Raw genomic sequence first — 14,629 nt, forward strand, 5'->3', positions numbered from 1 at the left:
CTAGCTTTCATCTTCCGCAAAGCTTTTACTACCTCTTCTCTGTTTACCAAACTATTCAACCTGACTCTCTCACTTAGCACACCACCTTGACCAAAACACCCTATATCTGCCACTCTATCATCAAACACATTCAAGAAACCTTCAAAATACTCACCCATCTCCTCAATTCACCACTATTTGCTACCAGGTACAAGGGCATCAATAATCACCCATCTCTCTCCATCCACTTTCAGTTTTACCCACATCAATGCATAATTTACTTTCTTACACTCTATCATATACTCCCACAACTCCTGCTTCAGGAGCAGTGCTTCTCTTTAGCTCTTGTCCTCTCATCCACCCTGACTTTACTCCCAAGACTTTCCCAAACCACTCTTTCCTTTTACCCTTGAGCTTCGTTTCACTCACAGCCAGAACATCCAGGTTTCTTTCCTCAGACATACTACCTATCTCTCCTTTCTTCTCATCTTGGTTACATCCACACATTCAGCAACCCCAATCTGAGCCTTCGAGGAGGATGAACACTCCCTGCTTGACTCCTTCTTCTGTTTCCCTTATTAGAAATTGAAATACAAGGAGAGGGGGTTTCCAGCTCCCTGCTCCCACCCCCTGTAGTTGTCTTATACAACACACAGGGAATATCCCCTGGGATAATAACAGGTAGTGATGAAGTGAGAAGGAGATGGAGTATTTTGAAGGTTTGTTGAATGTGTCTGATGATAGAGTGGCAGAAATATGGTGTTTTGGTTAGGGTGGTGTGCAAGTGAAAGGGTCAGGGAGAATGGTTTGGTTAAGAGAGGAGATAGTGAAACCTTTGTAGAAGATGAAATCCAGCAAGATGGTGGGTTTGGATGGTACTGCAGTGGAATTCGTTAAAAAAGGGGGTGACTGCGTTCTTGATTGGTTGGTAAGGATATTCAATGTATGTATGGACGATGGTGAGGTGCCTGAGGATTGGCAGAATGCATGCATAGTGCCATTATACAAAGGAAAAGAGGATAAAAGTGAGTGTTCAAATTACAGAGGCATAGGTTTGTTCAGTACTCTTGGGAAATTATATGGGAGGGTAATGATTGAGAGGGTGAAGGCATGTACAGCGCATCAGACTGGGGAAGAGCATTCTCGTTTCAGAAGTGGTAGAGGAAGTGTGGATCAGGTGTTTGCTTTGAAGAATGTATGTGAGAAATACTTAGAAAAATAGATAGATTTGTATTTAGCATTTATGGATCTTGAGAAGGCATATGATAGGGTTGATAGAGATGCTTTGTGGAAGGTTTTAAGTATATGGTATGGGAGGTAAGCTGCTAGAAGCAGTGAAAACTTTTTACCACGGATGTAAGGCATGTGTACGAGTAGGAAGAGAGGAGAGTGATTGGTTCCCAGTACGTCAGTCTGCGGCAGAGGTGTGTGATGTCCCTATGGTTGTTTAACTTGTTTATGGATGGGGTGGTTAGGGAGGTAAATGCAAGAGTTTTGAGAGAGGGGCGAGTAAGCAGTCTGTTGGGGAGGAGAGGGCCTGGGAAGCAAATCATTGGTGTTCGGGGTGTTCACCAATGATACTGCTTTAGTGACTGATTCATGTGAGAAACTGCAGAAGTTGGTGAATGAGTTTGGTAAGGTGTGTGAAAGGAGAAAGCTGAGAGTAAATGTGAATAAGAGCAAGATTATTAGGTTCAGTAGGGTTGAGGGACAAGTTACTTGGGATGTAAGTTTGAATAGAGAAAAGTTGGAGGAAGTGAAGTGTTTTGGATATCTGGGAGTGGACTTAGCAGAAGATGGAACCATGGAAGCGGAATTGAGTCACAGGGTGGGGGAGGAGGCGAAGGTTCTGTGAGCAATGAAGAATGTGTGGAGGGAGAGAACATTATCTCAAAGAGCAAAAATAGGTATGTTTGAAGGAATAGTAGTTCAAACAATGTTATATGGTTGCAAGGCATGGGCTTGTACAGAGGAGGGTAAATGTGTTGGAAATGAAATGTTTGAGGAAATATGTGGTGTAAGGTGGTTTGATCAAGTAAATAATGAAAGGGTAAGAGAGTTATGTGGAAATAAAAAGAGTGTGGTTGAGAGAACAGAAGAGGGTGTATTGAAATGGTCTGGACATATGGAGAGAATGAGTGAGGAAAGATTGACAAAGAGGATACATGTGTGTCAGAGGTGGAGGGAACAAGGAGAAGCGGCAAACCAAATTGGAGGTGGAAGGATCGAGTGAAAAAGATTTTGAGCAATCAGGACCTGAATATACAGGAGGGTGAGGGGCATGCAAGGAATAGAATGAAGTGGAATTAAGTGGTAATGACTAACATTATACAGGTAAAACATGCCTCAATCAAAGGCTATCTATGGTAAAATGGAAATAGTAAGAGAAAAAGAATGTAGAATTTGATTAGGACCCCACAGGTAGAAAGGTTACACGAAGAGGAAAAGACAAAAGGAGAATGAGTGTTCCACAATTTAGGTGCTCAAGGAGATAAGGAGGTATCATAATTGTCAATTCTTGAGTCGCCAGTCTTTACACAGAAACTGTGGGAAGAACCAGCCAGATAAGTGCCTTGGGTCCAAGCCCTGGTAGCAGGGACACATACACACAGCTCACGAAATCATGAGCCAAAATAATACCTGTAGAACAGAATAAGGGTAGCAACATCTAGTGTACAAAAATAAATGACTGAGGTCAGGTGATACTAGGAGAACTGACAAGATAGAAGGCTTCTGATTCCGCTCTCAATAATAGAGGTGGACAAAAAAAACACCCCAGATATTGATAATATTCATAATAGTTTGGTTAAATGGTTTAAATTTTGTACTAACTATATCTACTGAAAATTTATTTAAAAAGAAAGCAGTTTAGTTTGCTTCAATAAATGATTTTTAAGGTGTAAATTATATGTAAGCTAAGCTTTTATCAACAGATACTATTAAGAAAAGAAGTGCCAGTGATTGACTTCCCTATGTTATCTCACTGTAAACTGTATCTCTTACTATCAAAAGCTAGGAAGTAACAACACTATTATGGCATACAAGAAAATCAACTTGGGAACTACTGGTTAATACGAAAGCAAAAGTTAGTTTTTGTACTTACATTGTCGCCTACCTTGTATGACGGGTTGTCATACGCGGCAGTATTTCTGGAGGAACTAATGTGAGCCTTTGCATGGCTTTGTTTCCTCAGGAGAATGACAAGCAGACCAAGGAATCCTAAACAGGCAATAGCAGCTATGATCGCCACAGTAACCAATTCTGAGTAGTAACTCTCACCATCTTCTGAATCCTTTGCTGACGGATCTTACCAAGACAAATGTTGAAATTTACTAAATGTGACAAGGAAATAGTAATGTTTTGAAATAATTTCTACTGCAGACTGTACAATTTAATTCATACAAAATGCATTAAACATCAAAGTTAAAAGATGAGTTTTATTAGATATTATGGTAATGATTCTCAAAGCTAAAATATTGATTTATAGAAAGTATCAGCTCTATTACTCAAAATCTAGGAGCAATAAATAAAAAACTATGCACAATTATGCCACAAAACAATTAGTCATTACAATCAAAACAGTTATATCAACAGTTCTACTTCTCTAATTATGAATTTTACACTTTTCAGTCATATACAGACAGATATACAGGAAGAATCACTTACTCTGAAGGCTTTCTAATGACAAGTTTCACAGAAAATGAAAAATTTCCCAAAATAATTGATCTGTTTAACTAATTTATTACACAACCAGCAGAGGGTATAGTACAGTGATGAAAATGATGAGAAAGATGGAAAGTAAATCAAGTGCAGTGGAAGAGATTTGTGTGTGTGGATTATTAAAGCTGCAAGTATCACCTGATAAAATTAGTGTGTAGTGAGTTTGGAAAACTTTACTAACAAAATGCATGTACAAGCATACAGGCAAAGTAACAGTGAAAAGAGGACATGTTTCAATGACATGTGAAGCTTTAGCATTGCTCTAAGACCTGTAAATGGGACTGAGTTTGGTAAAAGAGAGAAAACTTTTATATTCAGTACATAAGAAAAGTTTTAATGACTTACCAACTTCACTTCTCTCAGGTTTAGGAAGTTCACCAGCTCGAGTGGTGATAGTTAAAACATTGCTCTTTTTCTTACGACCATTGGACAGGTAGGCTTCTAACCACACCTGATATTCAATATCAGGCTTCAAATCACTTAAGAAGATCTTCCTCTCCTGGCCAGTCTTGGGAATCTTGAAAGTTTGTGCATCTATCCGTTCAACTTCACGCAAGTAAACAACTCGATACACATTAACATACTTTTCCTCTGGCTCAGGAACTCCAGAATAAAACAGTTCTGCTGTTTGGGATGACACCTTGCCAGCCGTAACCTCAATGTCAAATGCATAAGGATCTACAAAAGGCAAACATCAATAGCTTATTATTCATCCATAATATCAAAACTTTCAGGTTACATTTCAAGATATCAAATTTTGTCAGAGTGAAATTTTAGGTTTTTTTTGGCACATCAGACAGAAACTTTTGTACAGTTCACAGCAATAAAACATCAGACCTTTATGAGACCTTAATTTTCCATATGAATGAAAAAATATAATACCTTCTTCCGGCAGTGTAGTAAAGGTTATATTCTTTGTATTGGAGACTTGTGTTGTCTGGTTTTTGTGAGTAACAAAGTCTAAATCCACAGTGTAGGAGCGGCCTGGCTGAAGATCACGGAGGTACACATGGTTGTTGTCTCGGTGAAGCATTTGGCTGAATTTAGGGATCTGCAAGATGTTAATGACTTTCATGTTGAGAATTATACTTCATTATCTCTAGTCACTTCATTCCCATTTACAGTCTGGACCAAGTACATACAACCTCTCAGTCTTATACACACCCTCAATACAATTCCAATTTGTAAAAGTAGATCATGGACTTCCATGTCAGTATAACTGCTCTTAACTTTTCTACCCTGTAAACTGAGATGATCTGTCACAAGAATGAATTCTCAATATACAACTCCACACAAAATAATTCCAAAGTACCAGATCAAAAATCATTCATCTCACATCTTTGTATGGATTATCTCAAGCTGTCATTAGTTCTCTCATTAAATAAATTCATCTCATCTGCCTAACTCTTCTCGTACCTTCAACTTTACTATAATATATCTTTTTGATAATGGAACCATCATCTACCGTACATCTGATGTTACAATAACATCTTAAAAGAATTTCATCTACGTGTCTTTCTGACAATTACTTCAAACCAAATGTTCTCATACCTTCATTATTTACTCTATTCTTGTATTTACAATTATAGTGTAAATTATCCATCTTTACTACTCTTAATTTCTTCCCTACACCTGTCTACAGAAACCAGTGTTTCATATCCAAACATCAAAGTAGAGACAAGTATTCTATCATATAAGTTCTTTGCACATACTACATCGAATTACTTCAACAAGAATCTTCAAATTTTCTCCCTTCCAAGATTAAATTCCTTACTAGTCACCACTCCGAATCACTACATTCATCTACACTTTCAGTTCCTCACCAATTAAACTAACATTACAATGTCACAGCCCATGTCTCAAAACCAAAATCATTTACATCCAACATCCTCCTCCTACATACATCTTCAAAGCAACATACAATTCAATTAAATTCCACTTCTGTGTCAGCTAACAGAGCTCAATCGTCTGCATACAAAACTGTCATAGTAGTTGGCAGGGCAGCCAACGATCATAGAGGTATATTACCATTACTACTCGCCTGGGTATCAGGAGGGTAAGTGATAGCTGCATGGTGAGCCAGCACTTCATTGGTTGTCAAGTTGCACTCCACTGACCCAGGTAGCTGTCTTTTCTTTCTGTCTCACCTACAAATGGACTGCTAGCATTCTGTCCATAAGCATACAATTACAGTATCTCTCCCTGTTGCACACAACACTGACAACACTTAACTTACCCATCTCATTCTTTGTAACTCTAGATTTTCCTGTGGTGAGTGCTGTGCTAGCCCTGCCTCTCGACAAAATGGCAGGAGCAAAAGATAGAAATAGTAGGTAGGAACATTTAAATAGGACTATTAGATGGAAACATTAGGTAGAAAGGTAGAAGTAGTAGGTAGGAACATGAGGTAGAAGTAGTCAGTAGGAACATTAAGTAGGAGACTACAAACACTGCACTAGACTGGCCCTCTGCCACTGGCCTTTTAAGGGTGAGGCACTGAAGGTTAAGAAGCATCACTGGAGTTCACTAGTTATGGAGACTCTATGGCCATGGCTACCTCACCAAGGGAGTTCCTTAAGGGAACAAGCATCAGAGATATAGATAGATAGATAGAACAATTAGATCCACTACAGCTTAGCATCTAACAGTTATTACCCCATCTCACTCTCATCCTAATGTAATGTCCCATTCACAAAAACATTGCCAGAGGATAATATGTGGTGTGGGCTGATTGTGTAAGAAATGACAATGTAAGGGGGAGGAGTGGTTGTAAGTGAAGTATGACTGAAAGTCATTCAGGGAGTACTGAAATGGTTCAGGCATACAAGGAGGATGAGTGAGGAAAGACCGAATAAAATCTGTGAGAGAAGCAGAATACACTGCATCAACCATCCCTGCATTACTAAAAACACTAGTTCAACATATCCCAGAACCCTTCACACTTATGATGAAACAACCACAATGGGAGTTTCATAAAGATAGAAGGAATTCCTGGGGCAGGAAGTAAGTTAGTAAGTATTACTTAATCTAATCTAATTAATAAAATAGCTCCAAGATCCCATTTTCCATAATTGTTTACTCTCCCATGCAACTGTCTGTATTTCTAGAGCATGTATGTAATGATTACCAGTGGTTCTGTTAGACTATATATGTATATAAAATTTCATATTTTCTTTGCACAAGAAGATGCACACATATAAAAGAATATTCACATTATTTTTGTTTGCTAGATAAATTTCATACCCGCTTATCCTTCTCAGTGTATTTAACCAGTACACCATCAATGTACTGCAGCTCGAAGTCATCAAAAACTCGCCAAGACACCTTTGCTGTAGTCTTGGTGACCTCAGAGGCATAGAGATCAGCAGTTATATCAAGGTGAGGAAGAGGTGTAGTAGTTGATGGTGTAGTAGCTGCAAGGGATGAATTAAGAGCAAAGTTAGATATGAATCTGTAAGGTCCTGGATGTTCATATATAATACATAAAAGTCAGGTCAAATATGCTAATAAGTGGGAGTATACATATCTACTCCTCTAAGTTAGAGGAAGAACTTAATCAAACACACATCAATGTTGGATTCTAATCATGAATTTATACAAATTTTTAAACACTATCTCCCAATTTTAGCTTCTATCTTAACAGTCATATGCATGAAAAAGTACATCAATTTCATGATAATGCATAAGAAAATAGCAAAATATCTTATTTAAGTGTTTGGCTATGCATAACAGAAAACTACAATCAGTGAAACATATTTGTGACCCTAGTTGCCTTTTACCTTCCTCCATGGTGGTGTACGTAAATACTGGTGAAGTAACTGGCTCAGCACCCTGTACAGTAAGCACTAGCTGCATAGTATATGTAGTTGAAGGGTCTAACCCAGTAAGGAGGTGGTCCCACTCAGACTGACTAATCATGGACCCCATAGGCACTAGTACCTCTTTGGACCATGTGCTGGGATCAGGATGGTTCCTGCAATAATCAAACATCCAGAATTGAGTAAGTGTTTAGAGAATCCTTTATCTATTTTTAGTGATTCTCTATGAGAAAGAACACTGTGTATATGTAAACCATTCACCTTTATGCATCCAAGGATCTGAACCTGGGTCAAACACTCTACGGTTGGGGAGTATTTCCATATGGACTGACCCAAATCGTATCCTGGGGCATATGAAGGTGAATGGTACATTTTACATCAATTACATATGATAGTGCATGGTAGAGGTTTATGGATATGTATGTACAACATTACAAAAATCATTCCGAACTAATGCATAAGTACAGTCTTATGTGCAATGAGAAATAGTTCCTGCTCCCTGAATCTCAAGATTCTTGAAACTTGTCAACAATTAAGACTAAGAACTATAAATATGAGTGAAGAAATACTAGGATAAACTGCAGCATTTTGACACTTTCAATAAACGCTTAACAACTGTAGCAGCACTAGACCATAAACATATGTAAAATGTCTGCAGTAATGATTATGAAGCAATGCAATACAGAGAACAGTAGTTTTGAACAAGGTAAAATCTGATATTAATCCCACAAGAAAAATATTCAAGGTACAGCTGTACAGTAACATCATGCTAAGTCTGTATGTGTTTGCTGTTTGCTTAAGAAAAGCTATATTCTCAGTGCTTGCTACTAGCTGCATGCCAAATCTATAATCATTTGATGTTTGCTAAGAAAAAAATATACTCTCTCTTAAGTGCTCCATCCTGGCAGAATGCAAGTTCATGTTTATTCTCAGTAGTTCACCCAGCTAAAATAACTGAATGCTCCACATCTGCTGCAATTTCATTCTTTTCCCTTTGAGTTCATTATATTCCCTAGTTGCACCATATCCATGAGTAATTACACGATTTTCTTTGTGAATATAACATGCTTATTACAGGTGATCCACATTAATTATTAGTGTATCCTGTTTAATGTAAGTACCATGTTTACTGTCTGTGTACTCTGAGTACACTATATTAACCAGATAGCACTCCATCTTATGGCTTCTACTTGAAGGATACATCCCATCAACACATCACTACATAATCGTCTACCTTCAGTTCAAGATGTTACAAAATATGAGGTGACCATGATCCCATTACTGTATTCTGGATCTACTAGATGTTACAACCTCTAAAATTTACCAATCATATTCTAAGTTTTGCCTGTACAGCTTTAGTATCTTAAGAAATACTGTATAGGTATGATCTTTAATTTGCAAAAGACATCTTCAAGTAGCTATTTGTATACTTTCAGAGTTTCACCAATAAAGTTCTAATTAACTTGCACCTTATGTAATGAGAAAAAGTTGTTGAACTTTAGGTTCAGAAAAATAATGTTAAAATACAAAATAAAATCTCATAATCAGAACATATTTATGACTAACATTCTGGAAAAAATTAATGATTCATCGATCTTGAAAAGAATGAGCTGAAAACTGAAAGGAATAAACTTCAAACTCATGAAAGTTTGTATAGTCAGATGCACAAATTAAACCACACTCAGCATGGCAGAGTCCTCTTGGGTATCTGTCCAAATGAACTAAACATATCCAGGTACACTAAGAGTATTAATACTCAACTGACAAATGTTCATGCATGTTTGTCTGAAAGTTAAATGCACCATACAACTTGCACAGTAATACATGGATATGACATGCAAGTTTGGCTGGGAGTGCATACTAATAAGAGACTTTGTGAAAAGATGTACTTACACTGGGTCATTTGTAAACCTAAAGAATAGTTCTCCAGGGAGGCCTTGATAGAGTGTAGGAGTGGAGAAGAAGAAATGGGCTGTTCTTGCATCTTGCGAGGAAACACGAGGCTCAGCAATAACATCTGAAAGTTTCAGAGTATAGCACAGATGAGTTTCTTATTGATAGTGATCTTACTGGCATAAACTTTTTGTGCTGATCAAGTGTAATAATAACAATAATAATAATCATAATAATAATAATAATAATAATAATAATAATAATAATAATAATAACAATAATAATAATATGTACAGGACTTGATGAGAATAGTCATCTCTCAAGGAATTTCAGTATTTGAGAGGGATGATTAGTAAGAATGGAAAAGGAGACAAGTTTTAGATTTACTAAGAGCTTTGGATTGTAAAAAGCCTGCTTGACAGACTTTTCTCAACTTTTATGTGTTGATGTGAAACCCTTCTATCCTTAACACAGAAGGGTAGATAAATGAAAACAGAAGAAATGGACAACATGTAGAAAGCGTGAAAATAGATATGAAACGAAGTCAGAGCAATATGCTACATTAAGAAAACATAAAAAAAAAAACATGAATAAAAGTCTCCAATGATGACATAGCCATGTGAGACATAATGCTGATCAAAGACTTAAAATAAAATTTATGACATGATAACTGAAGGTACAAAATGGGATAGACTGCAAAATTTAACATCAGGAGAAACAAGTGAACCGATATTTCAAATGAGAATGCTTGAGGAATGACTACTATGTAGTGGAGACCATTTTATCTGTAATAATAGAAGTGTCAGTGAAGACTGCAAGTGTAGAATACTTTGTTCATTCAAATACAATGAACACAAGATAAAGATATGTGAGCTAAAAAGCTCTATGAACTTCATAATTTTCTTTTAAACCATAAATGGGGTCATACTGAGAGGAAGCCTGCAAATTCTCAATCGTTATGATCAAATAATGTTCAAATTTTGGGATTTTATGGATTTTAGAAATATATTGGCCAAATACTGAGGTCTGATCATACTCTAACAGAGTTTTGTATACCTAATGCAGCTACATTTTCATTTGTTTGTAAAACTTGTATATATATACTGCTAATAACATCTGATAAACAACTCAATGATATCATTCACTAAAATGCCATGCTCAAAGTTGGCGGTAATGTTGAACATATTGAGCTACAGATTTTGGGAGTTTACAGATTTTAGAAATACAGATTTCTGACATTCTACTTTTAATAGATATTGAGAAAATAACATTTGGGAATACTATGGTGTACAAGTAAATCTCTGCATTCACAACTTTTAGGATCTGAGTTCTATTTCAAGATCAAGCATGATGGCAAGGTACTGTCCATATGGGTAACAAGTGCACATAGCTTGTCACTCTTGGATGTCCTTGTTTCAACTAAGATTTAATTTCCTCAATTTGGAGAATGCAATGCCACATCAGAAAACATCACTAGCTATTATGTAAAATGCATATAAGACCTGCAGACTTTTCCATGGCTTCTCTTGACCACTTAATCAACCCTTGTTCAGCTTGCTGACAACATGTCATCCCCTGTATACTTCAATTCATTAAATCCCATGTACACCTCATACACTCCTGTATGTTTAAGATCTGAAGACTCAAATCTTCTTTCATTCCATATTTCTAGAACCTCATCCACAGTTTCTCACTTTTTCTTGTTCCCTTCACTTCCAGCACATATCTTTTCAGTCATACTAAGTAACTAATAGAAGTGGAATGAAAGCATATCAATGGACATCAATTTCTTAGTAGAGGTAACTTAAGATGGCTGGAGCATGATTTCGATAACTATTAGTATTCCTCTGATAAAAAAAAGAAAGGGTCAGTGAGGAAGGTTATGGAGATCAGAAAAAGCAAGAAGTTAACTACTGGAGAGAGAGAGAGAGAGAGAGAGAGAGAGAGAGAGAGAGAGAGAGAGAGAGAGAGAGTTACATTGACTGGGACAGGACTATATGAAAGCAAACATACACAGCATCCTAACCTCAGAAGAAATGAATACAAACACAAGACCAAAACAATTGCAGACTTTTTTCTAATAGCATCAAACATATGGTAAATTTAAGCTTTCACAAGTACTGTTCAGTTACGCAAGTGGGACACTTTTCCCACAGTTTCCCCCTGATCTTTATAGCCCTCCCCCACTAAATATATCTGATAAAATGGGGTCGACATGCTGTCGACAGGGCATGAAAAGCATCTAGGGTAAACCATGGAAAGGTCTGAGTATATGAGTATATGGGCCATTCTTTTTCTGTTTCCAGGTGCTACCTTGCTGATAAGGGAAACAGCAATTAAGTATAATAAAATAGAATAAATAAATTAATAATATATATAAATTTTTCTTTTTTTTTGGCTTTGTCGCTGTCTCCCGCATTTGCGAGGTAGCGCAAGGAAACAGACAAAAGAAATGGCCCAACCCCCCCCATACACATGTATATACATACACGTCCACACACGCAAATATACATACCTACACAGCTTTCCATGGTTTACCCCAGACGTTTCACATGCCCTGATTCAATCCACTGACAGCACGTCAACCCCGGTATACCACATCGATCCAATTAACTCTATTCCTTGCCCTCCTTTCACCCTCCTGCATGTTGAGGCCCCGATCACACAAAATCTTTTTCACTCCATCTTTCCCCCTCCAATTTGGTCTCCCACTTCTCCTCGTTCCCTCCACCTCCGACACATATATCCTCTTGGTCAATCTTTCCTCACTCATTCTCTCCATGTGCCCAAACCATTTCAAAACACCCTCTTCTGCTCTCTCAACCACGCTCTTTTTATTTCCACACATCTCTCTTACCCTTACGTTACTTACTCGATCAAACCACCTCACACCACACATTGTCCTCAAACATCTCATTTCCAGCACATCCATCCTTCTGCGCACAACTCTATCCATAGCCCACGCCTCGCAACCATTCAACATTGTTGGAACCACTATTCCTTCAAACATACCCATTTTTGCTTTCCGAGATAATGTTCTCGACTTCCACACATTCTTCAAGGCTCCCAGGATTTTCGCCCCCTCCCCCACCCTATGATCCACTTCCGCTTCCATGGTTCCATCCGCTTCCAGATCCACTCCCAGATATCTAAAACACTTTACTTCCTCCAGTTTTTCTCCATTCAAACTTACCTCCCAATTGGCTTGACCCTCAACCCTACTGTACCTAATAACCTTGCTCTTATTCATATTTACTCTTAACTTTCTTCTTTCACACACTTTACCAAACTCAGTCACCAGCTTCTGCAGTTTCTCACATGAATCAGCCACCAGCGCTGTATCATCAGCGAACAACAACTGACTCACTTCCCAAGCTCTCTCATCCCCAACAGACTTCATACTTGCCCCTCTTTCCAAAACTCTTGCATTCACCTCCCTAACAACCCCATCCATAAACAAATTAAACAACCATGGAGACATCACACACCCCTGCCGCAAACCTACATTCACTGAGAACCAATCACTTTCCTCTCTTCCTACACGTACACATGCCTTACATCCTCGATAAAAACTTTTCACTGCTTCTAACAACTTGCCTCCCACACCATATATTCTTACTACCTTCCACAGAGCATCTCTATCAACTCTATCATATGCCTTCTCCAGATCCATAAATGCTACATACAAATCCATTTGCTTTTCTAAGTATTTCTCACATACATTCTCAAAGCAAACACCTGATCCACACATCCTCTACCACTTCTGAAACCACACTGCTCTTCCCCAATCTGATGCTCTGTACATGCCTTCACCCTCTCAATCAATACCCTCCCATATAATTTACCAGGAATACTCAACAAACTTATACCTCTGTAATTTGAGCACTCACTCTTATCCCCTTTGCCTTTGTACAATGGCACTATGCACGCATTCCGCCAATCCTCAGGCACCTCACCATGAGTCATACATACATTGAATAACCTTACCAACCAGTCAATAATACAGTCACCCCCTTTTTTAATAAATTCCACTGCAATACCATCCAAACCTGCGGCCTTGCCGGCTTTCATCTTCCGCAAAGCTTTTACTACCTCTTCTCTGTTTACCAAATCATTTTCCCTAACCCTCTCACTTTGCACACCACCTCGACCAAGACACCCTATATCTGCCACTCTATCATCAAACACATTCAACAAACCTTCAAAATACTCACTCCATCTCCTTCTCACATCCCCACTACTTGTTATCACCTCCCCATTTGCGCCCTTCACTGAAGTTCCCATTTGCTCCCTTGTCTTACGCACTTTATTTACCTCCTTCCAGAACATCTTTTTATTCTCCCTAAAATTTAATGATACTCTATCACCCCAACTCTCATTTGCCCTCTTTTTCACCTCTTGCACCTTTCTCTTGACCTCCTGTCTCTTTCTTTTATACATCTCCCACTCAATTGCATTTTTTCCCTGCAAAAATCGTCCAAATGCCTCTCTCTTCTCTTTCACTAATAATCTTACTTCTTCATCCCACCACTCACTACCCTTTCTAATCAACCCACCTCCCACTCTTCTCATGCCACCAGCATCTTTTGCGCAATCCATCACTGATTCCCTAAATACATCCCATTCCTCCCCCACTCCCCTTACTTCCATTGTTCTCACCTTTTTCCATTCTGTACTCAGTCTCTCCTGGTACTTCCTCACACAAGTCTCCTTCCCAAGCTCACTTACTCTCACCACCCTCTTCACCCCAACATTCACTCTTCTTTTCTGAAAACCCATACAAATCTTCACCTTAGCCTCCACAAGATAATGATCAGACATCCCTCCAGTTGCACCTCTCAGCACATTAACATCCAAAAGTCTCTCTTTCGCGCGCCTGTCAATTAACACGTAACCCAATAACGCTCTCTGGCCATCTCTCCTACTTACATACGTATACTTATGTATATCTCGCTTTTTAAACCAGGTATTCCCAGTCACCAGTCCTTTTTCAGCACATAAATCTACAAGCTCTTCACCATTTCCATTTACAACACTGAACACCCCATGTATACCAATTATTCCCTCAACTGCCACATTACTCACCTTTGCATTCAAATCACCCATCACTATAACCCAGTCTCGTGCATCAAAACCACTAACACACTCAATCAGCTGCTCCCAAAACACTTGCCTCTCATGATCTTTCTTCTCATGCCCAGGTGCATATGCACCAATAA

General features: G+C 38.3%; 1 protein-coding gene across 10 annotated transcripts in view; it reads right to left on the minus strand.

Annotated features, from left to right (window-relative positions):
- Positions 1-14,629, minus strand: part of sas (stranded at second) — a 286,431-nt gene that overhangs the window by 4,986 nt on the left and 266,816 nt on the right. For 8 of the 10 annotated variants that reach the window (XM_071666878.1, XM_071666882.1, XM_071666880.1 and 5 more), the window contains 6 exons: positions 9,411-9,534; positions 7,479-7,672; positions 6,943-7,112; positions 4,582-4,750; positions 4,045-4,377; positions 3,083-3,285 (listed from right to left, as the gene is read on the minus strand). In XM_071666878.1, coding sequence (XP_071522979.1) covers positions 3,083-3,285; positions 4,045-4,377; positions 4,582-4,750; positions 6,943-7,112; positions 7,479-7,672; positions 9,411-9,534 — 1,193 coding nt within the window. The remainder of the gene's footprint in view (positions 1-3,082; positions 3,286-4,044; positions 4,378-4,581; positions 4,751-6,942; positions 7,113-7,478; positions 7,673-9,410; positions 9,535-14,629) is intronic. The other 2 variants (XM_071666881.1, XM_071666874.1) reach the window with 1 other exon arrangement.

Source organism: Panulirus ornatus, chromosome 11, assembly GCF_036320965.1.
Source record: "Panulirus ornatus isolate Po-2019 chromosome 11, ASM3632096v1, whole genome shotgun sequence".
Classification (NCBI taxonomy): Eukaryota; Metazoa; Arthropoda; class Malacostraca; order Decapoda; family Palinuridae; genus Panulirus; species Panulirus ornatus.